This window comes from Micropterus salmoides, unplaced genomic scaffold, assembly GCF_014851395.1.
Source record: "Micropterus salmoides isolate LMB-PRFRI ecotype aquatic unplaced genomic scaffold, ASM1485139v1 Ms_hic_scaffold_13, whole genome shotgun sequence".
Lineage (NCBI taxonomy): Eukaryota > Metazoa > Chordata > Actinopteri > Centrarchiformes > Centrarchidae > Micropterus > Micropterus salmoides.
Window position 1 is genome coordinate 20,976,677 of NW_024040374.1, and position 24,791 is coordinate 21,001,467.

The 24,791-nt window shown below is 42.8% G+C and overlaps 2 protein-coding genes across 3 annotated transcripts in view; both read left to right on the forward strand.

The window, feature by feature from the left end:
* notch2 (notch receptor 2) overlaps positions 1-12,636 on the forward strand; it is a 51,826-nt gene extending 39,190 nt beyond the window's left edge. Inside the window, exons 23-35 of one of the 2 annotated variants that reach the window (XM_038716138.1) lie at positions 2,260-2,392; positions 2,709-2,960; positions 3,156-3,268; positions 4,805-5,340; positions 5,454-5,792; positions 5,932-6,074; positions 6,171-6,390; positions 6,664-6,745; positions 6,893-7,046; positions 7,127-7,446; positions 7,647-7,794; positions 8,748-8,845; positions 9,146-12,636. In XM_038716138.1, coding sequence (XP_038572066.1) covers positions 2,260-2,392; positions 2,709-2,960; positions 3,156-3,268; positions 4,805-5,340; positions 5,454-5,792; positions 5,932-6,074; positions 6,171-6,390; positions 6,664-6,745; positions 6,893-7,046; positions 7,127-7,446; positions 7,647-7,794; positions 8,748-8,845; positions 9,146-10,597 — 3,990 coding nt within the window. In that variant the 3' untranslated portion in view covers positions 10,598-12,636. The remainder of the gene's footprint in view (positions 1-2,259; positions 2,393-2,708; positions 2,961-3,155; positions 3,269-4,804; positions 5,341-5,453; positions 5,793-5,931; positions 6,075-6,170; positions 6,391-6,663; positions 6,746-6,892; positions 7,047-7,126; positions 7,447-7,646; positions 7,795-8,747; positions 8,846-9,145) is intronic. The other variant, XM_038716139.1, reaches the window with a different exon arrangement.
* Positions 12,637-13,483: 847 nt separating this feature from the next.
* Positions 13,484-24,681, forward strand: LOC119900858 (UDP-N-acetylglucosamine transporter-like). Its single transcript, XM_038716140.1, has 8 exons — positions 13,484-13,869; positions 13,989-14,199; positions 15,439-15,593; positions 15,750-15,872; positions 21,400-21,574; positions 22,752-22,870; positions 23,034-23,167; positions 23,274-24,681. Exons 2-8 carry the CDS (start codon positions 14,010-14,012, stop codon positions 23,362-23,364), a joined length of 987 nt encoding a protein of 328 aa, XP_038572068.1. The 5' UTR covers positions 13,484-13,869; positions 13,989-14,009; the 3' UTR covers positions 23,365-24,681.
* Positions 24,682-24,791: the final 110 nt, after the last annotated feature.

Below are 24,791 nucleotides of genomic sequence, written 5' to 3' on the forward strand. Positions count from 1 at the left end.
ACACTAAATGACCTTCCACCTACTGTAGACAACCGGAAACGAGGGATGGACAATAAACCAAGTTCAGTTGATCTGAGAGACCGTGCAGGGCGGTAGGTGAAAAGTAGATCAGACAAATATGGGGGTGCAAGACCATGTAATGGCTTAAATGTTAGAAGCAATACCTTAAAGTGGATACGTGATGCCACGGGTAGCCAGTGAAGGTCATGAAGCACCGGAGTAATGTGAGCAGAACGCCTGGTGGAGGTGAGAACTCTTGCTGCTGAGTTTTGAATGTACTGTAATCTTGCAATAAGTTTTTTGGGAAGACCAAGAAATAAAGCATTGCAATAATCCAGACGTGATGTGATTAATGCATGGATTAAGATTTCAGCGTCAGCTAAAGTGAGAGAAGATCTTAGACGAGCAATATTCCGAAGATGAAAGAAAGAGTTTTTAACAAGAGAAGAAATATGAGAGCCAAAAGATAGAGTTGAGTCGAATAAGACACAGAGGTTACGAGTCAGTGATGAAGGCTTAATATGGAAACCATCAATATAGAAGGACTGGTCCATCCTTTTGACTGAGGCAGCAGAGCCGATCACTCAGTAGCAAGTGTCCCTGTTAGAGTGAGGTGAAGTGGTCGCCCACACGCCTGCCCGTTCCCGAAGTTGAATTGTCTTTTTGTACGTGACCTGCAGCACAAATCATTGCAAGAGAGACTGATCCTCGCTGTTTGTGAGTTTTACTAATCAGCACGCAGTGTGTAGCTATCCACTTCTCTATGGCATTTGTTCACTTGTATTGCTTTTGTTTATCTACTTCTCCCACACGCTGCATCCAGCGTAGTCTCCCGAAGCCTCCCTCCGCAGCTTGTCTGGGTGGGTGATTTACAGGCTGATCAACATCCCACCCCTCCTTTGACCCATGATTTGACTGCATGTGTATTCAGAGCCAGTGAGCAAAGGACTTTCAAAATTATAATAATAAAAACTGCGTTAACGTGCGATAAAATAATTGTCTGCCTTAATTAATTGATGCGTTAACGTGATAATAATGCTAACCCAGTGCTTCCTGTAGGATTTTTTTCAGCAGAGGGTGGAGGACAAACAGCACAAAAATTGTCCCAGTTCGCAAAACAAGTAAACTTCAGTGTTTCCCTAGGATGGAGTTGTAGCTGCGGAGGTGAAGCTAAATTTTTGTCTGAATATAAAACCCCAACACAACATGTCTCAGCAACATTGCTCTTGTGTCCATGAGCATGCAATGCACCTTAGAATACCTTAAAACTGTATTCCCAGTTTAATGTGAGCTTTAGCTGAATGTTTTGGTGTTAGTCCCCCAAGAACAAATGGTTGGAAAAGCTAGAGCAGATAATAAATAAACAACACCCAAAGATCAGTCTACTGGAGGAACTACAACCTTTAGATCTGTAGAAAGTAATTTGGTTGGTTCTGTTGCTCCACAGTGATTTTACAGTGATGGCACAGCATGTTTTGGGCATCACCCCTAAGCCTTAACGGCAGGAAAACTCTGTTAATATGACCTCAGAATCATTATAGATACGACTGTTCATGTTTGCCTTTTGTGTCTTCATTTTACAGCTTCTGACATTTTTCTGTAGACATTAATATAATTAGCTTTACTAACCTCAGCTCCTCCAGTCACCACCGTCCTTTCTTTTCCAAAACCACTATTTCAGACTGAAAACTGAAAAATAATTGAATCGGTCTGTACAGGAGAGACCTGCAGGCTACGTCAGTTTAGTCTTAAGTTTGTACCTGATGTTCTGAACATTGGACAAGAAGGCAGTAATAAAATGCAGCTTCCAGTTACTTTCTATAAATTGAGCTAATGTTAAGTTACATAGCAGCTATGTAGCTGCTGTAGAAGTTTTCCTGCTCAGCTGCGCAGTCTGAATGGGAGGGGAGATGTTGGCTAACTTGGGAGGGAAACAACAGACTTTTCTTGGTCTTGAGAAGCTAATACACTGTAACAGACACCGTACATTTACTGCCAGAATATTTTCCTCCGCTCTCATTCACCGTCACTTTCTGCCACTCGGACAATCAATCACTCGCTACGCACCTCCCGATTCAGAGTTACACTGCTCTTATAACACCATCTGTCACGTATGTTCTGCATAGGACGAGGAGAGGAAGCGAGCCGAGCATTGAGTGCTGCCGTGCATTTTGTAGTGGCAGTCGTGATTCAACAGCGGTGCGAATGCATATAGAGGAAACACTGGGCTAACCTGTTTTTCTTGTTTCATTGCTCCAGTGTAAACCAGGCTACCAAGGGGTGAACTGTGAGTATGATGTTGATGAATGCCATTCAAGGCCCTGCCTCCATGGAGGAACCTGTATCAACCTCATCAACCGTTTCACCTGTGCCTGCCCACCTGGAACACATGGTAAATAATATTACATACGTACATGATTACACACGCAGGAGGATTAGGGTAAAAACTAGCCTTTACATTCATAAAGCTGCTTTTAACAATTAGGCGGGGGGGATGCTCCTTTTTTGCATTTAATTCAAGTGAAACAGTGCAAATGGCAGCATCCTCTGTAAGCCCTGCTGCTTCAGTAGTTCTTGCAGTGGGAAAGAAATATTAGATGTTTAGTGTATTTTGTGTAAAAATCAAACAACTCTTACACACTCATATGATTACCCAAGTTGTATTACTTGGTACATTCAGTGATATGGATCTGTTCTCTGCTCTGTAGGGCTCCAGTGTGAAAAGAACGTGGATGACTGTGCCCCCAAGCCTGACTCCTTTGAGCCGCGCTGTAAGAATGGAGGGCAGTGTGTGGACGGTGTGGGGCGTTACACATGCTCCTGCCCACCAGGATTCGTTGGAGAACACTGTGAGGGGGATCTCAACGAGTGCTTGTCTGGGCCCTGCCAAGCCCCCGGCAGCCTCGACTGTGTGCAGCTTGTCAACGACTACCAGTGTCGCTGTCGACTTGGATACACGGGTACATTTTTATGAGCTGCCCAAAGGGACATAAGAGCACCGTGTTAAGTAATTTTGTATGTTAGAAAACCAGCAAGGCATTAGTGTTTTTGGGTTGAGTGTATCAGTAATTTAGAGGTTTTGGTAATTAATCCTTCAAATTCATTTCAGTTATTAAATATTATTTATTTTTCTGAATAACTTTCTCTTTTCTCAGGTCGTCACTGTGAGTCCATGGTGGATCTGTGTCTGTCTAAACCCTGCCGCAACGGCGCTGTCTGCTCCATGAACATGAGCTCAGTACATGGCTACACCTGCTCCTGTTTACCTGTAAGTTTCTTTAATGTGCCCTTTTTCTGTCAGCATTAGCTGGCAGTACCTTTTTATATTTATTTCTCACCGCAAACAGGCTTTGCAGTCATCGTTTTTCCACGCACTTTAGTAATTGCATCAGAAGCAGTGTAATGTTGTTGTGCTTTTCTTTTTGCATTAAAGGGGACCTTTTATGCTCATATCCTGCTCTATAGTGTTATTGTATAAGTCCGCATGAGTAGCTTTACATGATTTAGTTTTTCTGGGAGCCAGGGCTCACAGATTGCTGTACAAACACACAACGTTATAACTTTATTCAATGATTTTTGTGAAACCGCATCATATTTTATGGAGAAAATATTTTCTTTACTCCGACTGTGATTTACAGAGTTTCCTGATGGACAGATAGCTTTAAAGTAACCGTGGTTCTATTAACTTAGCCGACTCTATCCGGACTGGGAGCTCAGAGTTTGGTGTTTAAACAAGCACAGGAGCTTTGAACCTCTCGGGCTGCCAGCTGCCACAGAGAGCTGTAGTTAGCAGTTACTACTTCATTCATTCTCTAGCTTGCTCGACCACAGCTTTGCTCTCTCTGTCTCGGCCTCTCTCACTCTTTAAACAATTGGACACAAACCAAAGGAAGCTTCTTAGTATCGCTATTGGCGTTGGGTTCCGAAATTTATTCTGTTTAAACTTGTCGCTGCAGGGTTGCTAGGTTGTTGGTGTTGTTGTTTTTTGCTACAACACCTGATTTTGTGTGAATATGGACTTGAGCGGGTGGATGTATCTTATGGCCATGATAACCGTATAAGGACATCAGCTTGGCACAACAATAGAAAAAAACGTAGAAAGAGAGAGATCATTCAGTGCAGTCAGAAACCTGAGCTTTATGCTCTCTGGGATTACTTTTACCTCTTTATTTGAAACTTTAGCCACATTTAATATCAACATCCCACTTTGTAACGTTATAGACAGAAAATGAGGAAAAGCATAATAGGTCCCTTTAAAGGTCTTGAGTAATAGTGTTGTGTCTGTCAGTCTTTCAAATATTTACATTTACATTTATTCATTTAGCTGACGCTTTTATCCAAAGTGACTTACAATTGCTATACATGTCAGAGGTTGCACACCTCTGGAGCAACTAGGTTTAAGTGTCTTGCTCAGGGACACAATGGTGGATGGGTCACAGTGGGGGACTCTCACACCAAAGGCATAGTGTTATCCATTGCGCCATCGCCACCCCTGAATAATTATTGGCATGCCATGGAAATGCATAGTTTTGCTTTGCCATGGCAATCTTTTCACACTAAATGTTGTTCTTCTCTCCACTAACCTCTTGCTCCCTCTCTTAATCCCATGCTTGCTTCAGAGGGCCACACCATGGCTCAGGTATAGTAGACAAGCAGCAGATTTGTAGGAGAACCTAGATGTACAGTAGTTATAGTAGTTTGTTTCATTAAATGTCGAGTTTTATCGGCTCTTTACAAATGTGTAACCAAGTCTTACATAACATATTACCATTATCACACTTCAACAACATGTTATGTTTTATAGGGCTTTACTGGGATCAACTGTGGTGAAATAGAAGGCTACAGTTGTTCAAAGCTACGTTGCCATAATGGTGGGCACTGTATGGAGTCACCAGGCGGCCACCTGTACTGCCAGTGCCAGCTAGGCTTCAGTGGGCCACACTGTGAGAACGAACAGAAGTGTCCGTGGACCTGCCAAAATGGAGGAACCTGCATCAAAGACCCGTCCAACACATACCAGTTCAGCTGCCGGTGTCCCATGTACTTCTCCGGACGATACTGTGAGAAAAACCTACTCATACAACACCCTCCGACCTGCCCGTATCTGCAGTGTGAGCGGCAGTCAGGGGATAAAGTGTGTGACGATCAGTGCAACAACCATGAGTGTCAGTGGGACGGAGGAGACTGCTCGCTCAACTGGCAGCACCCGTGGGCTAACTGCACCGCCAGTGTTCCCTGCTGGGATCTCTTTAAAAATGGACGTTGTGATAAGGAGTGTGACAACTCCCGTTGCCTCTTTGACAGCTTTGAGTGCCAGGAGACCCCACTGGTCCCCTGCAAGTATGTGACCCCCCTCTTTATTTTGTGTTGCTTGTTACAGTTACCTGTAAAGTCCAAAAATGTTTGAAGTCAACCCGACAAACACCCATTGTCCTTGTTCTTTGTATTTTCAGGTATGACAAGTACTGCGCAGACCACTATGGTAACGGCATCTGTGACCAGAGCTGCCACACGGAAGCTTGCGGCTGGGATGGCCTGGACTGTTCTGCTGACACTCCAGCCAGAATTGCAAATGGCACACTGGTGATCGTGGTCCGGCTGCAGCCTGAGGAGCTGCTTGGGGACTTAAGGGGTTTCTTGCGCTACCTTGGAGCCCTGCTGCACACCAATGTGCAGGTGAAGCTGGATAAAAATAAGAAGCCAATGGTGTCCCCTTACTATAGGAAGGACGAGGAGCTTGGACGACATACACAGAGGAGCAGAAGCAAGCGGGAGATGGAGGAAGTTATTGGGTAAGGGTTGTTCACGATGGGATACTTACACCATTTCTCTTCTTTCTAGCTCTCGTACTAATACTAAGTAGCTTGAAATGAGTCACCAATTAACTGTGTGTCATTAACTGTCTTTGTATTTTCACGTTTGTCTGCACAGATCTGTAGTGTACCTGGAAATCGATAACCGCGAATGTTCCCAGATCTCTGTCGACTGTTTCACCAACACCGATGAGGCTGCGGCCTTCATTGCAGCAGCACACATCAAGGCTGAACTGCCTTACCCTCTAGTGTCTGTTAAAAGTAAGTAGGCCTGTCATTCGGCGGTGAATGGAATTTAACTGTTTTGTTTTGAGGTAAAAACATAAATCAAATGAAGACAAAACAACTCGTATTTAGACTTGTATCTTCCAGGTGAGCCAACAAATCCTGGTGTTACATCAGCATATATCTACCTGGTTGGAGTGGCAGTGGTCATTATTCTGCTTATCCTGGTGTTGGGGATGCTAGCAGCAAAGAGGAAGCATAAACAAGGTATCCTGTGGCTGCCCGATGGCTTCATGGCCAACAAAAATGACAAGAGGAGAGAGCCTGTCGGACAGGATGACTTTGATATGAAGTGAGTGGATACGACAACAACCACTGGGTGAAATTTCATACCAGAGGGAAATGTAGGGTTTTTCAGATAATCTGCGGGGAATGTGGGCAGTGAATGTGAACAAGTATTCCCCCTACTTTTAGAAACATTTGTGTAAGATACTGTACGTTAAATAACTGGAAGAGGTCAATGGCATCAGCAGAAGTGTGCGGTGGTACTGACCAGCTCACAGTGATCAACGCTGTAGTGTGTGAAACCTAGCATAGCTGGAACTAAAACAATTTTTTCTCACAGGCATTTCAAGACTCAGGATGGAGCCCTGATTGATGGAGGTCAGAGATGGCTGGATGACGAAGTCCCATCCAAGAAACCAAGAGTAAGTGAACTAAGGAAGAATAAGAATGGTCCAAATAAGATTGGTGGATTTGAGTAGTTTATATTAAATTGGGTTTAGTTGTTTGAAACATGAGGACAGGTTTTTGGTTGTTGTGAATGTTGTTTCAAGTTCTTTTGCGTTTTATAGACTGAAGACAAACCGTTGCTGCCCATCGCTATGGATGGAACTGTTGACCGAAGGGAGTGGACCCTGCAGCATCGCAAGGCTGCTGACATCTCCCTCACTCCCCCACAGGCCGACCTGGATCCTGACTGTCTGGATGTTAATGTCAAGGGACCTGGTAAGAAAAATATACTTCTGAAGATCTAGCTGTGATTCCTTTACAACAATTTCTTAAATTATGAATTCCTCCTCTCTCAGATGGCTTCACCCCACTGATGTTGGCATCGCTGCGTAATGGTGGAGGTCCGGACTGCAGCCTGCACGGAGAAGAGGAGGAAGAGAGTGGAGGAGATGAACCAGGACCAAGTGTCATTTCAGACCTGATCTCTCAGGGTGCTTCTTTGATGGCTCAGACTGACCGTACGGGAGAAACAGCGCTCCACCTGGCTGCTCGCTACGCCAGGGCCGACGCCGCTAAGAGACTGCTGGACGCAGGAGCTGATCCCAACGCCCATGACAACATGGGCAGGACTCCGCTGCATGCTGCCGTGGCAGCCGATGCCCAGGGAGTCTTCCAGGTAAGACAGCTGTTCGATCAGAAGGGCTTATAAAGTTGAGGTGACTTTAAAATTGATTAGTTTTTATTAGTTAGGTTTTGTCTGACACCAATACGCTAATTTAACTGTAGTCATAAACAAAGGTGAAGGTCATTCCAGTGGACAGTTCAGATCACTGTGGTTTGTCACGTATTATTCATCATGTCTTTGTCTTCTCTTAGATTCTGATTCGTAATCGTGCAACAGAACTGGATGGTAGGATGAATGATGGCACTACTCCACTGATCCTGGCTGCCAGGCTAGCTGTGGATGGCATGGTGGAAGAGCTGATCCACTGCCATGCTGACATCAATGCTGTAGACGACCACGGTTAGCAAACTTTTACTATTTACTTAATCTTACTACAGAATATCATATGTTTGTACTGGAAGTCTGATGTGTTATTTGGAATGCAATAGTGCTCGTATTGAAACTGCAGTATTAGTAGGAGGAGTCTTGCTATTAGGTAGGGCTGAATGATTTTGAAAAAATCTTTAATTGCGATTATTTTGACTGATATTGCAAATCTGATATTGAAGGGAACAATAATTTTACATAATTATTATTATTTCCATTCCAATTTTTATTAAATATATTTAAATGACTATGATGTGATTTTTGAGGGGATTGTTACCAAAGTACGATGTTTACTAAAGTCTGTAGAATATGATGTGGCCAGGACGTCTCTGCAGCACAATATTTAATTTAAAATGGTATTTTTACACACTTTTCTTCTTTAACAAAAATTGCGCCTCCTGCGATTTGAAAATTGCAATAGACCATTTTGCGACTTCAATGAAAATTCAGTTAACCCCTTGATGCCTGAATTTATTTACAATAAAAAATAAATTATTTATGTTTTCATTTGCTTTCAGGTTAATGTTAAATTAAGTGGAAATTGTTAATTTGTCTATAGAACATAGAAAATATATAAATTCAGGTATGATGCAAATTAGCGACAACAGGCATAAACAAGAAACCAGTGCTTGCAAAAGGTTCCCAGGTACGTATCGAATATGCACAAACAGGCATTTGGGGAATACAAACGATATCTCAGCTGCAGTCTGAAAGGAAGAGGTGTGATGCACATTTGCGACAATCGGCGTTAAGGAGTGAATTGTTGTAATACTTTCTTCAGTCCTTTTAAAATCTAGTTTGATTGGAGCACTTAAGACTTTAAGATCTCTGTAGTAATAGAAATAATGGCCACTAAATTGGAAAAATGTCATTCAGGTTAACATGGATGTGCTTCTTTGTCTTTTCTCACCACCCTATTATTTCAGGCAAGTCCGCTCTGCACTGGGCAGCCGCAGTTAATAATGTGGAGGCAACTCTTGTGCTTTTGAAGAATGGAGCCAACCGTGACATGCAAGACAATAAGGTCGGTTCTTGTGTTTTGATTTATGCTATATAAAACACTAACCATTGTTCCTTAGTTTTTGTGCTAATTATGAATACTGTATATGCAGGTGTAACACTAATACAGATTCAACACTAATCAGTGTCAAGTTGCTCTGCACATGTCTGGCAAACCGTATTTGATTTAAAGTTGAATTGAAAGTACTATATATAAATTCTAATATTTTATATAATATATACAAACACAAAAGTACAATAAAATTATTTCTACTTTGTTATTTTAGATTACTGAGTGTTCCTAACTGAGCTGTGTTTCCTTCAGGAGGAGACCCCACTGTTTCTTGCAGCCAGAGAAGGCAGCTTTGAGGCGGCTCAAGTCCTCCTCGATCACTACTCCAACCGTGACATCACCGATCACCTGGATCGGCTGCCTCGCGACACTGCTCAAGAGCGCATGCACCACGATATAGTGCGCCTGCTAGACCAGTACAATTTGGTTCACAGTCCACACAATGGGCCTAACCACATGGGTGGAGGGGGAAACTCCTCCGTTATGTGTGGGGCCAACGGCGCGGGCTTCATCGGCATGCGCCCTGGGCCACAGGGGAAGAAGAGCAGGAGGGGCGGAGGTGGAGCGAAGGTGGGAGGTGTTGGCGGGGGAGCTAAGGAGCTGAAAGACATGAAGGCGAAGAGAAGGAAGAAGCCCACTGGAGGAGAGGGGCCGGGTGTGGGTGCTGGAGTGGGAGGAGGAAGTGGAGGAGGTACAGGAGGAGGGAACACGAATGGCGTCAAGGCAGCAGGAGGACTTCCAGAGAGCTCTGTCACCATGTCACCCGTTGACTCCTTGGAATCACCACACTCGTACACAAGCAACGTGTCCACAGCCGTCTCCACCACAGCAAACTCCCCTCCCCTCCTGAGCAGCCCAGCCTCTAGACCAATGCTGCCCCCGGTCAGCCACATGCTGGGACAGCAGCAGGGCTGGGTGGGCATGCCAAAGCACAGCTACAGCGGCCACATGTTCGGCCTCGTGCCGCACCAGATGGGGGGATCTCACCCTGGCATGGGCCAACACCACAGCCAAGCCCCGATGCTGTCTACCATGAATGTCACCATGAGCAGAGAGCAGCTGCCGCCCATTGTCACATTCCAGATGATGGCCCCTGGAGGAAGCCAGGCCATCCTGAAGCAGCCTCAGCCGGGGCAGGTACAGGTCACACAGTCCCAGGGGCAGAACCAGAATCAGGGTCACTCCCAGCAGGGGCCGGGCCACCTCCACTGCTCCCCGAGTATGATGTACCAGATGCCAGAGCAGATGAGCATGGCGCACGGGCTCTCCCACACCCTGCAGCACCCCCACACCGTCAGCCACGGAGGCCACGGTGGGCTCGAGGGCCAGTCTCGGCCTCTGCCCTCCTATCCGCCCATGCAGAGCCCTGTTGATAAGTACCCCACACCCCCCTCCCAGCACAGTTACGCCACCGCTGGCTCAGATGGCACCACCCCCAGCCACTCTGCCCACCCGCCCAGCGAGCACCCGTATCTCACCCCTTCGCCAGAGTCCCCAGACCCTTGGTCGTCCTCTTCGCCACACTCCAACTCGGACTGGTCTGACGTCACTACCAGCCCCACCCCCCTGGGGAACCCCCACCACGCACTGCAATCGTCACACCACACACACATTCCAGAGCAGGTGCAGCTGCAGCCGCAGTCGCAACAGATGCAGCAGTCCTCTCAACAGCCTCCGCTTGGAAATATGCAGGTGTTTGCGTAGGCTGGCCAGAGGAAAGCATAAACAGACTTTAGGGTTCTGTGTAGTTAAATAACGCATAGTAACTCATACAATGCTTTCTCAGTTCTTTCGTTAATTTCCTTTGTTTGGTCTTCATTTTGTTAATCGGTCAACTCCCCTTTTATATTTTCTTCTCCGCTTTGCACTTAAGAAAACTGTGTGTATAGTTTCTGAAACGTCCGAGTATTATCAGCTACAAATCAAAAGTTCTCAATACCAAAAACCGTGGAGTTAGCTGTCACGAGCTAAAATCCGCGTTGTTCCTTCGATCCATCCTCTGCTCTCTGTTGGCAAAGTCAAGACTTTTCTAATCGGCCATTGGCAGCCAAACACAAAGTGTTTATTGAGGGATCATGAAGGAACTGCCAACCAGATGGCAGCCAGCTGGTATTGAATCAGAAAAACAGACTGTTTAGATGGACACTGAGACAGGGCCGAGGACGCTCTGCATCGATCTTGTCTGTTTTGGACAACGCTGTCATTTGTTTCTGCTAAATGCTTTCCTTATTTGATGTTTAATGTGACAAGCCTGCCAATACTAACTCCTCGTCGAAACCATTCACTCTGCTTTTTTAATACGATGGGTCACATTCAGTGGATGCTTTAATTCAGCAAAACTACCTAGTTGTTGCCTTATTTTTGTTATTCATGCATTATTTTTTAATGTACTAAAGGGGGATTTTTATAAAATGTTGTTGCATGACTAGAAAGACAAACACCAAGGAGATTATAGATTATATAGAAATGTACACAGATACATCTTGATGCTAAATGGCTCCACACTGGTACAAACAACTTAAATGTATTTACTGCATTGCTGACAGCTGATAGAGATTAGTGCTTCCTATCAAACTGTATCTGTCTGAACACGCCGAAGGTTCAATAAATGCATTTTTTACTTGCCTGCTGTCGGTGCAGTGAGAACACAGTGTATCACCCATGTTTTGAAGACAGTTATGTCTGGATGCATCTTTTCTTGCCACAAACGGTGCCACTATACTTCATGTGTTGTTGAGGGATTCATTCAGAAGCTTGACAAACTTTATGCAAACACATACATTAGTTTTAGTATGATGAAATGTATATAGACTTACAACACATTCTGCTTGTTATTACTGAGCTCGTTTTGGGGTAGACATGTTGACTTTTAAAATGTCGGTTTCTGTTTTTTATACGACTTGTGTTCGCACTTCTTGAATGATTCTGAATGTTACGGAGGTGCCTGTTGTTACCATTTCAGCCGCTTCTTCCTAAATGTTTTCTTTCCAAAAAATCATTTAACCAGTTTTGCCTTTTGCTTAACTACAATCATTATATCTGTGCACCTTTTTTAATTGTCATGATTCATAAACAAAGTCTGGAGGTGAGCATGGTTTAATAAAGTTTTTTTTTTTTGTCTTCCTTCTTAAGGTTGATGTTGATCATAGCTTTGCGTGACTGCTCTGTAAACACAGACAATCATTCACTGTTTTAATTTTGAAACTTCAAAAAGGAACATCAGTGTCTCTAAGACCAAATTTAAAAAGAAATTTCCTGCCAAAAATGATCATCGGGTCCAAATATTTCTCAATTGTTGTGATCTATTAAAGACTTTTGTTAAGTTAGACACACATCCGATACCAAGAAATGTTGTTTTTGTTGGAATTACTACTGTTCAAATTAATCACGTTTCAAATCAAAATTCCCAGTACCTGACACTTAAGTGCCTTTTTCTCTGTACCCACAATGTGACTGCAATTTCACAAAACACATGTACTGTACATCAAGTTGTCAGTCAGCATCTTTATTAAGTTCCCGTTCATATGCAAGACTATGTGTCTATGTTCTGTATATAAAATGTTTTTTATCCTTCTTTCCTCTGTTAACCAAATAGCTTATAACATACGTGTCATATGAAGTAGTTGTCACCATGTTTGTATAAGGTAGAAGAACTAAAACTGATGAAAAAAATAAGTTGTTTGTTGCAAAAAACCAAATGATCAACCAAATGTGCTTACTAAAATAAAGCCCAGATCTTCGTAGATTTTTTGTCATTACTTCTTTTTTCAAATGTACTTTGTCAACAGTGCTGGTGTTGGAAATAGTTGTATCGCGGTTTCACGTGGAAAATTAAAAGTGTGACACAGATGGGTATCGAATTCAAACATGCTGGTGCTTCAGTCGTACGGATTTTATTTTCATCAGACTGTTCAGTCCTTGGATATATGACATTTCTTGAAAAGCAACCAGATCCCATCAGTGATTTGTACTGTGCTTCCTCTTGGTTGACAATACAACTCTTTGTGCTTTCACTACAACAGATGAGAATAGGATTTATGGATCATTGCAGGGTGCATTTTGATGAAGAATAACACCAGTATTCAACTAATTATAATTTGATATTTGATATATATAGATATTTATATATATATATATAGAGAGAGAGAGAGCTTTGTGTGACTGCTGTATTTATTTATTCGTCTATCTTTCTTATATCTATCTATATATCTTTTCTATCCTATACATCTGTATCCCTCTGACATTTAAAATCAAAGCTATGCGTTTGGTTCAGCCTTGCACATTCAGCACCACTAAATTCACAGACAGTGTTCTACGGTATGTTAAGATATTGATAATATTCATTAAAAACATACACGGAAAATAAGTTACTATTTCTACAGAGAGACACTACCATGCTCCAGTTGTGTGTTTTTGAAATAATTATTTGGTGTGAAATAAATGTGTAAATGTCCATAGTGCTTTGTTATTCCGCTGTTAGCTGTGTAAACTTCAGTTCAAAATAAATATTAGACGTGCAGCCCGTTACCGGTCCAGCAGGAGGCGCTGGTGCTCACAGGAAGCCTTGACGCAAAGGCGAGGAAGAAATCTGTACACGGAAGTTATCCAGGATCCTGCATACTCGAGATTTTTTCCTTCTGTAGACTTTCTCGGTATAATTTACTGTTTCCTCTGGCGGTTAGTTTGACCATGATGGGGCAGTCTGTGCGGCAGCCCTGAGGAGATGATGTGCAGTTATCAGCAGACGGTTGATCGGGTGAATGGACGCGAGGACTTGAAGTGCTGCTGTTTTGACAGCTGGGTCGAGCTTCCAGTACCTGGTCTGTCTGCCTGACAGAGAACAGACCAGAGCCGAGGTTTAAACCCCAAAGAAGGGTTTATTTTATGTAGAGACAAATTTCCCTGTCAGTGAAGTTGCTTTTAAAGCGCCATTGAAGGAAAGGCTGAAAGGTGACTTCTCTTCTCATCGTAGCTCTGTAAGTAAAAAAAAAAAAAAACTTTTTGTCTGGTTCTGTGTTTACCTTCCAACAATTTTTACAATTCTACTCGCACCGTATATTTACAGTTCATCGTAATGTCCCCGTTTTCTGTCCAGCCTCCCCCCTGACCAGTGGTCATGGCCTCATCCCGGCTGAAGTACCTCTCTCTGGGCGTGCTGGTGTTCCAGACCACCTCCCTGGTGCTCACTATGCGATACTCCCGCACCCTGCAGGCCGAGGGCCCGCGGTACCTGGCCTCCTCAGCTGTGGTGGTGGCCGAGGTCATGAAGATCCTCACCTGTGTGCTGCTCGTCTTCAAGGAGCACAGTGAGTGCACCTGGACGTAATGCATGTCCCCATACTCATTAGAGTTTTCATTATATTATGTTAATCCAATGTAATGTTGTTATCAAATAACGGATTCATTGTGAGCTCTATAAAATGTTTTTCCAAGGAGATGTCTTCTAATTGCGTGTTTTGTCTAACCAATAGTTTAATATTCTGAAAACGACACTAACAATGATGTAAAGCAGAGAACAGCAGAAACAGCTAATCTTTTTTTTTTTACCCAGTAAATGACAGAAGTTATGAAAAGTTATTTTGATTTTTATTAGTATTCATAAAACTGCAACATACCACACTAATATTACATGAAAAGAAATACTCATAATCAATTAAAGCTGCAAGCAGTGTTGGGTGGACGCTAGAGAACATCCACTAATTTGTGTACCAGTACATCAATTGTGGACCATACTGGGAAAATTTCATGTAAATCAAATGAGGATTATGATTCAGAGTGTATTTCCTGTTGCCAGTTGGGGGGTCTATAACATTGATTGAATATTGGCTTGTAGATGTCTTCAGGGCAGGACTGATATCAAACATGCAAAGTTTCGTACAGATATGTGCATGCACACTGAAGATATAACGACTTCCTGTTTCATGGGGAATCATCGATTTTTATAGCCACGCCACAGACACACACCTTTTAAGAAAACTCACAGATAGCATGACTTCTCATCATCAATGCCTTCAGATTGTACAGTGAAAATCTAAAGTCAGTCAACACCTGCCTGTCTAAAAATAGCCCACAAGCTGTAGTTGGAGAAGCTCACCTTACTAATATTGCTCCCGTCTTACTGAAAGAAAAAAGAAATGAGAACGCTAATTCAGGGGTTTCCCTTTCTTTGAGTTAAACCTGTCCTACTGCCTGATGTGAAAAGCGGGTTTACTGAAATATCTGTTAATAATAAATAAAGCAGTAAACCTGCATCCTAATCAGGCCCCTGTCGGCAATGCTGTCAAACTATTATAACTTCAGAAAAAAAGATTTTTCATTTTCTTCCAGCCACTTTTACTACAAGTATATCAAAACCAAGGTGCTGACAACTTTACAAACACTTTCATCTTTGCTTTAAAACGAACATGCAGACATGTACAGATCTAATACAAATGACCTCCATAAACAGTTAAAAAGACACTGCAAACAAATTCAATAGTCATTTTAGAGCCCAAAAATGGAATTACTGTATGTCTGTATTTAACTTGTTTGTTTTCATATCTCAGGTTATAGCCTTCGAGCTCTGAACAGCATACTGCGTCAGGAAATTGTCCACAAACCCATAGAAACACTGAAACTGGCGATCCCCTCTGGGATCTACACGCTGCAGAATAACCTGCTGTACGTCGCCTTATCCAACCTGGACGCAGCCACCTACCAGGTACAGCAGAGGGCAGGTTGGGTTTGGAAGAGGAAGCTGTGTGCATGCCTCAGTGTAACACGCACAGAGGAGCTCATGTGTCTTTCTGAGGCTTTTAGCAATTGGCGCATCCTCGTTCGCCGGTTACTAACAGTTTTCCCACTTTGTCTCCATCAGGTGACGTACCAGCTGAAGATCCTGACCACAGCTCTGTTCTCAGTGTCCATGCTGGGCCGCAGGCTGGGCGTCTACCAGTGGCTCTCATTGCTTATTCTTATGGCTGGAGTGGCTCTCGTGCAGGTCCAGTACAGCTTCATGTCTGTTTATTACTTGTGGAAATGGGCCACAGAACATCCTCTCTGTGGTTCTACTAGAGATTGTAAGGGTTCTTATACGTAGCTACTTCTAATAAGAGACTTTTATTCCACTAATAATTAGAGTCCACATTAATGGATTGGTATAAACTCTAAAGTAGGCTTGATGATGGTTATTGTTCTGTATTGTTTATAGGAGACAGGATAAGAGCTAACAAATCTCTGCTGGGGCAAAAAAATAAGATTTGGCAGCTATGTTTCTTCTAAAAGAGCTAGAATACAACTCCGGTCACGCCCAAGAAGCTGGAATTATTAGAAATATCTGCAGCTCTCTTTTGATAATGTATTAATCTATTTTTTATTTTATTTATTTTTAAATAACATTGTGAAGAAATGCCCAACCATTCTCTAGTTCCAGCCTCTCAAATGTTTTTATATTATTGTGAACTGAGACCTTTTCTGAGCTAGTAATCAGACTAAATTGCCATTTCATTTCATTAATCATTGGAATCATATTGTTCTTTCAGTACATATTTTCTGCTTATCTATCTATTTTTCAGTTTTTAACACTTTGTATCAGTTTCCCAAATGGTGTTTCTTTCTCAGAGCAGCCATGTTTGAATAGAGGATGTTTACTAGGTGCAGGGACACGATCTGTTCAGTATATCCTTTCCTGTTCAGTAAATCCTGTGTGTATTCTGATAAAACTGTTCCTTCAGTAGAGGGCTCGGCAGTAAGCCTATGATTAATTCCATGCCGCAGTTTCGGCAGTTCTCAGAGTTTGATATTGGAGGCTTTCTTTCCAATTTCTGACTGTGGAGTAGGAAACCAGGATGTATTTGTGAGGAATCTTATCTTGAATTGATCACATTCAGGAGGCAAAATGCGCTCATGTAATGAAATCACAGCCTACGAGTCCCATGTAAACTCTGGACTAGCCACTAGTCCAAAGTTTAGTAGGTTCAGTACATGTTGCAATCAAAAAATCTATTTTGTTAGTGCCTTTTAAATATCAGAACAAAGAGAATGTGGCCAGTTCTGTGTTGGGGATTTAACATGATGTCAGGTTTGGTTATTAGCTGAATATCAAAGATAATCTAAAAATATTAATACAAGTATTAATATTCAAAATTATTAATTATCATTACACACAGTCTTTTGTTGCTCCTTACCAATAGGGAAACTTGAAAGGTGAAAGGTAAGAGAGGGAGAGCAGAAGGAAAAGTGCTTAATCAGATTTACTCTTTGACAGGATTAAGCTAGTATGTCGAATGGTTGCTGACTGCCGTGTGGAAATATAGCTGAACAAACGAGAGATGGTACAGTTTGTATTTGTACGTGATGTGTCTAACAGTTTATGTGTTGATTCAGAGGAAAAACAAAACAAGAAGAAAAGAACCTTGACATAGACACAGATTGCAGTGCAATCTCTGTTTGCAGTAAGTCAACTGTAACTGGGAAGGTTGCACCACAGTGGTAACAACGCATTTAACGGCATGGTCAACAAGGTTCAGGGAAACCAGATGGACTGGAATCCTTTTGCTGCTCTAGCTGCTGAACGGGAAGCTAACTTCTCTGGTGAGGTCTTGCCTTAAATCTTACTAATGGCACGTATTTGCAACAATATTCTGGTGACTCCTGACAGTCTGTAAGGCATGCAGGGCGTTAGTAGGGAAAATGGCATTAGGTGTCAGTGCATGCTAGCGTGGTAAGTTGGAGCACGCAACTATTCTATGGATCCTACTGGGTGCGTCTACTTAGGTTGCTACCCCCCTATATGGTGACATCATACCGCACATACTCATTGAGATTATGTAGGAACAGGGACTTGAACAGTTCTTCCTCCAGTCCTGAGGCGTCACTGAAAGTGTGCAGGTCTCAGCCCTCTGGTAATACTCCTGTGGGGTTTCATCCTGTTCTTGGATGACAGCAAAGGCACCTATGGCGGCGATGGAATAGTGGTCGGTATACCCAGTAACCCAGTAGTACTCCTCCTGCGAGGCTTGGCAGAGTCCAGGGTACCGATCTCGGGTCATTAGCTGGAGCGTCTACATGAAAACATGAATTTGAATATGAATGATTTTTGGGGTAGGTCATGTAGGCATCGCTCTATCTCTCTGAGATAGCCATCAACATTCAACTCTCGATCACTCGGGTCGACCTGTTCCACATCTTTGGTGAGGAACTCAAGTTGTCGGATATGCACGCGTTGTCTTCGGGGAGGAGAGGAGTAATCTGAGTCGTCCGGGGTTTCATAGTCACTCAGGGCGCCAAAGCGATGAGGGGATCTTCTTTCCTGTCACGGTTGGGATCGACTTCCACCAAGGTGTGATCTTCTGGGTCTGTGTGGCTCAGTAGCAGAAGAGGGACCGGAGCGGCTTGGGTATCTGTAGTACCCCTCCCCCCTTCAATTTGGAGAGAGGGTCCAACCAAAACGCAAGGTGTTGCGGCTAGTGGTGGACTGTAGTATCCTGGCGGTTGGTGGGACTTCTGTGTACAGTGTGCGGGCAGATGAGGGCACTCAATCGCGATCTAGTGTAGCGATGCCAGAGATTACGCTTCTAGCCATGGTCCCTAGGTTGGCTGGCGTTGCTGGATGCATCGGGCTGTTTCAAGCAGTCGAGGGAGGGCTATTTCTTTCATCGGCAGGGCTTGCCGTTCCAGACGCAGCGGTCTAGTCTTGGCTGCATCGGCTGGGTGCTGTTTGAGCAGTGTTTCACTGCTCGTGCTTAGACGGGACTCATTTCAAGTTAGACAGTGTTAGGGGACTTGCTAGTAGGTCAGAGGTCTGGCTGAGTCACTTTGTGCTTAACTGGTGCTCTTTGCAAGGGTACTCAGAGTGCTCCACAGAGGGTCTCTGTACTCTCCTGCAGTGGGGCCTGAGCTTCTCTTGCTTGGGAGTGCATGGCTTGAGGGGACAGGCAGTCCCGGTGCAGGCTGGCATTGCGTTGCTGCACAGCCTGATTTTGGCACATTTCTTTTGTTTTCCAGACCTTCGTTTCAGCCAGGCCGCATGGTCAGGTTTTTCCTGTTCCAGGTAGGACATTGTCTCTTTGTCTTTTGGGGGTTCTTTGTTCTCGTGGTTGTGAGGCCCCACATCTGTAAGTGTCACTGTGTGTAATTAAGCCTTTACTTGACTTTGTATTAGAAGTGTGCCTGTGTTTTTGTTTTAATGATTGTGTGATTGCCAATTTCTTCAAATGGCCAGATAACAAAATTAAACTCTTAATCTCAGTCGGAGTTCAGTGATTATATAAAAGGTTAAATAAATAAAACAAATTAATGAGGCCTGAACTGGAACATTGAATAAATATTGGCTACCAGTTGCTACCAGGAGGGATGTGCTGATGAATGATGAAGTGTCAGAAAAGGAAAGACTGTTGTGATATCACCACCTCCTCCTCCTCCTCCTCCTCCTCCTCCTTGGCAAAACAAAGAAAATGCCAGTCAGTTAGTATTACACCGGATGTGATCTTAATGCCGGCTGAGCACTCAGACAGAAGCCTAATGGAGGAGAAGGACATGAACATAAACCTTCATAAATCCACAGGATCAGACAGGTGGAAACATTTACTCCCAAACTGTTCTCAGTGTAACGAGGCTGTGTGCTTGAATGTGACAGCGGCTTATCCATGACACCTCTTGAAGGCTCAAACAACAGATCTTCACATCAAATATGATATTCCCACACAGCCATAGCAGCTATTCTGTTTGCAAACAATGTCACCCACAAACAAACGAGCTAAAAAGCCAGCATGAATCTGCGAAGAAATAATTGGCCTGTTTTGCATTATTGCAGACTGCTCATTTTCAAGGTTTATGCTGTTAGTTCTCACTCAGCAGGGTTTGTTTTGGCGTAGGTATAGAGGTGGAAGGAAAACAGTATCTTGTTCCAAAAATCCATACCTTGTTGAAATGATCTTTACCAGAGAATGACTCCTACTTGTTCTGATGTTTTGTGTTTTTTATACATAAGGTGCAGCAGCTACAATAATTTGCTTACTTTGCACAACCAAGAGATCATCATCTATTTTTATTTGCATACACACAAATTTTCTTGCCTACTGCAGCACATAATACTGGAACTCACACTCTGCAGCATTTTTACAACTTGGCAAAGTTGTAAAAATACCTTTTTATATGAATTTCAGGTACCCAGCATTATGGACTAGAGTGTCATTGTTAGCTGTGACAGAGAGTTCAGGCCTTACTACATATTAAGTACATACCCTTAGACGTTTCATTCACATATAGATATTTATTTGTTGGATGTTTTATTTGAGCCAAAACACACGATAAACAAGGTTTGTTATAGGAACTACTTTAAGAAACAGTTTGACATTTTGGGATTAATTTTCCTGCTGAGAGCTAAATAAGAAAATTGATACAGCTCCCTTTTAATTACTAGACTACAGCATGCAGAAGGTTAGCTTAGCTTAGCAGTTTAGCCTGGCTCGGTCTGAAGGTAACAGAACCGGCCTGCTAGCACCTCTAAAACTCCTTTATCAACCGGTTATATCGTGTTTGTTTAATCCGTCCAAAACCAAAGTTTAAAAACAAGTTATCAGTTTAAAGGGCGCCGTGAGCTGGTTTATTTCTTTAAATTACTATTTGATCACAGCGGGCGCAGCTTTGGACGCTGTGTAGAGCGTTCTCACGTACAACATATCAACATTATATGGTAATCTTGGGGCTAAGAATAGGTCCAAATTGACTAAGATTGTAAATATGGCTGGGAAAATCATACGTAAACCACAGAGACAGCTGAGTGAGATATATACACTCCACTGCAGGCAGAAAGCACAGCGAATTTTGGGGGATTCTTCACACCCCCTGTTTGCTGAATTTGACAAGCTCCCCTCAGGAAGGTGTTACAAAATATCTTTTTAAATATTCTTTTATCCCTCGCACAATTGCTTTGATAAATTCATAAGAGATAACCGGTCTACTGGAAGCTCTTATTGGTTTCTGTTTAAATGTATTGGTTGTATGTGTCCTGTGTTATGTATATTTGATGTATTTAATGTTTTTCTAATGAACCTGGTGAAGCCAAAGACAAGTTTCCAGAAAATGATAATAAAGATTTATCTTATCTTAACACACTCATATAGTCAGTAACAATTCTTTACTTTGTGTAATATTTTGTTCCTTAATATTTATATTCTTTCTTCACTCTAAACCAGGACGTTTCATATTTAACTTAAGGTCTACTTACTTGCTTTCACCCCCGTCTTGCGGTCTTCCTCAGTGGATGGACTTTGTGTTTAGTGAATAGCTTCTGGGATTATTTTTGTCATCTCATGTGAAATGCGTGATCATTACGTCATGTCATGATGACAACTGAGCTATCGTTATCTGCTGAGGAAAAACTGCAGGATGCAGGTCAAAGAGTGATAGTAATGTAGTAAGTTAACATTGAATTAAGATTTTTTTTTTTCTTCATCAAACTACTGTTACCAAGGTCAAGAATGATCTTTCAAGCTCAATCTTTGTGGGGCTTTTTGTGTTTGCAGTGGCCCTCTGAGTCTGCAGCGGCCCCAGAGAAGGAGGCCCTCTCCGCAGGCTCCCAGTTTGTCGGTGTGACGGCGGTTCTAGTGGCGTGCTGCTCCAGCGGGTTCGCTGGTGTCTACTTTGAGAAGATCCTAAAGGAAAGCAAACAGAGCGTCTGGGTCCGCAACATCCAGCTAGGCCAGTATTCATTGATTATTCAAATCAATCAATCAATCAACAATCAACTGCTCAGTCAGACTTGAACGCTATACCAACTATTCTTACATATAAAATGTAATTGAAAACAGATTGGGACAACGTCCATGTTTCTGAAGCGAGCTCTTGCTGTGCGCGCAGTTTCCTTTCTTCCCTGCACAGAGAGCCAGCTGGGCTTTTTTCCTCCGATATGTTTCTGTTGAGATGAATGTTCCTGTCAGTTTATTTTTACCCTGGAGTGTGTTAAGTCTCTGGCGATTCCTGGTGTGAGCTTGGAGCTTTTTCACCTGCATTAAATATTGGAGCTTAGATCTACAACAAGAGCAGTGAAGAAAATGCTGTGTATTTTGTTGTTATTGTTAGTAGTTGTAAGTGATACAACATAATGTGAAATGAAGGAAATTAAATGCCAGGCTGTGCTGTACTTGTTGGCCTCTGGACTGTTGATATGACAAAACAAGCAATTTGAAGATTTCACCTTGTGCTCTTGAAAGATGTAATAGCCATTTTTTACAGTACATTCTTGACATGGCATTTGAAAATGAAAGCAATTGTTAGTTACAGCCTTGTTAGGAAAATGGGGAAGAAGTAGTGTTCAAAGCTGAGAGTTGGATGAGAAAATGGATGCCACTCTCATGTTTGTAAATAAATATGAAAGTTGAGCCAGAAGAGGGTTAATGCTAGCTTAGCTTACTTTAGCACCAAGACTGGAAACAGGGGGAAACAGCTAGCCTGGTTCTATCGGTAGCAAAATCCAACTTTTATTAAATTATTAAATTTATATCTTGTTTAATCTGTACAAAAACGATAATATGCAGCTTTATGGTCATGTGTCGGACTATTTCTTGGCCAGGTGCAGGACTGAAGCACTGACAAATGTTAGCATGCTAACATGCTAAACTAAGATGGTGAAAAACACTATTCCTTTTCTAACAGCAACATGTTGGCATAATAGCAATAGCAGTTAGCAGTCTTTTTATTCACCCTAAGGCTACATTCACAAAGCCCCAAGTGTGTCTGTTCTGTATGAACAGGCAGTGACCATCTGAATTTCTCTCTTTAACTTAATTGGAAGAGTTTACGTTTATTTTGATCTGGCACCAATAAAATCTTTAGACAAACGTTTAGCTCACACTTTTACTTTTGTGTGCGTTTCCAGGGATGTTTGGCCTGGTGTTTGGCTTCTTTGGGATGCTGGCCTACGATGGAGAGAGGGTGGCGGAGTCGGGAATGTTTCAGGGATACAGCACGGTCACCTGGACTGTCGTAGCGCTGCAGGTAACACTCACTCCACTGCCAGTGATTTAATACTGTCCAAAACTGTCAAAGATATTATCAAGCCTCTGGGGTAACAGACTCTTTATTTCATGGATCAGACTCCCTGTTGGCCCGTACAGGTCATGCCTTCGTCCATCTGTGTCTGTGTTTGTTGTTTCTCCAGGCGCTGGGTGGTCTGGTCATAGCAGCGGTCATCAAGTATGCAGACAACATCCTCAAGGGCTTTGCTACATCGCTCTCCATCATCCTGTCAACTCTTATATCGTACTTCTGGCTACAGGACTTCGACCCCACTGGGTAGAGGATACAGTCACTACCTCTTCCCTTGTCTCACGTCTTTGTTTTTCTTTCTTATATTATCACAATTTCTTGAGCTGACTTTGTCGTCTGCTGTCGTCCACAGGGTGTTCTTCCTGGGGGCCATTTTGGTCATCGTGGCCACTTTCCTGTACGGCTACGAAGGCAAGACATCCCCCAACCCCAGCAGGGCGTAGTACACTCACGGCTGACACTACAGCAGCAGTAGGAGGTCCTGTGGAAGCGTCAGGACGTGGAGGAAAAAGAAGGGGAAAGGTCTTTATCATATATTGAGATCACTAAGTGGAGGAGACAGAGAAGAGGAGTAGGAGTAGAGGAGGTAAGCAGGTTGGGAACAGAGGACAGGGAGAGTAAAAAGGAAGGTTTAAAAAAAAGAGCAACCACAATGCTGTGATGGGTCTCATACACCAAAAGTGCCTCTGACAAGGGTAACCAGTGAGAGAAGAAAACTGTGGCAAAATAGATTTGTATGTTCCTCTTTTTTTGCCGCTGTAGAGCTAATCCTGGCAGCCACAGAGATATTCTTAACAGGACCGACTGATTGTCTTGATTAAAAACCTGTTTGACTGCCAGTTGCTGTTACTGCCCCATCAATCACGCCTATACAGTAACTGACTTCAGAGGCGGACAGGCAGGAGTTTCTCAAGCTTCTTCAAAGCCACTTTTTTCTGATAAGTGTGAACAAGCCCACACTGTTGGCTTGTTGTTGCTGTATTTAAGGCTTTGACGGTCTTTCTAGTCCCACTTTGAGCTCTGAAAGCACATTTTTTTCCCTGAAGTGAGCGTTCCCAGCCACTGTTTGCCCTTAAACTGTGTACAATACTGCATGCCCTAACAGTCAAATGGTCAAGGTTAGCACTGGGGCCATGGTTTGGGGGGGGGGGGGGGACAACCCAACACACCAAGAGCAGTAACCATAACTATTATTGTTTCCTAATTTATGACTGTCATGTTGCTAATGCTAATTTGGGCAACATATAGACACCGGGGCGTCTTTGCTAACATATACAGTGTGCCTCGGTGACAGAATTGTTTTACTGTATGACTCTGGTCTGTCTGTCTGGTGCCGTTTAATGTTTGACAGTAATCTGGGTAAATGAATAAAATGCTACAGGAATAAACTAATCTCGGCTGTAACAGGGGTTATTATTTGATAATGAGGTGAAGATTATTTTGTTCAAGTGTTAAACTTGGGTATAACTAATGGGAGCACCATTTTAATTGTCATCTATAAATCTAAATGAATTGTCTGTATAACTTATTCATTCATTAAATAGGCATTTATGTGTCTTTTCAAAGCCACTGATAATAAGCATCCAGCTCCTTATGTCCTGTGCTCATGTAACAATATATTCTGTTGATTTTGTGGCAAAGTAATCAAACATTACTGTATGTGGCCCAGTTAAGAGGGGATAAAGCGGGTATAATTAATAACTTTGTTATTTGAATTACCAATATGTGAATCTTTTATAAAAGACAAATGTTTCCTTTAACTTTTCTGAATGTGTTATTGTGTTAAAGTCATTGTGATTGTCCTCCCAGGACTTTTCCACACTAAAACACACACATTTATATTTTAATCTGCTAAATCAAAAGGCATGTG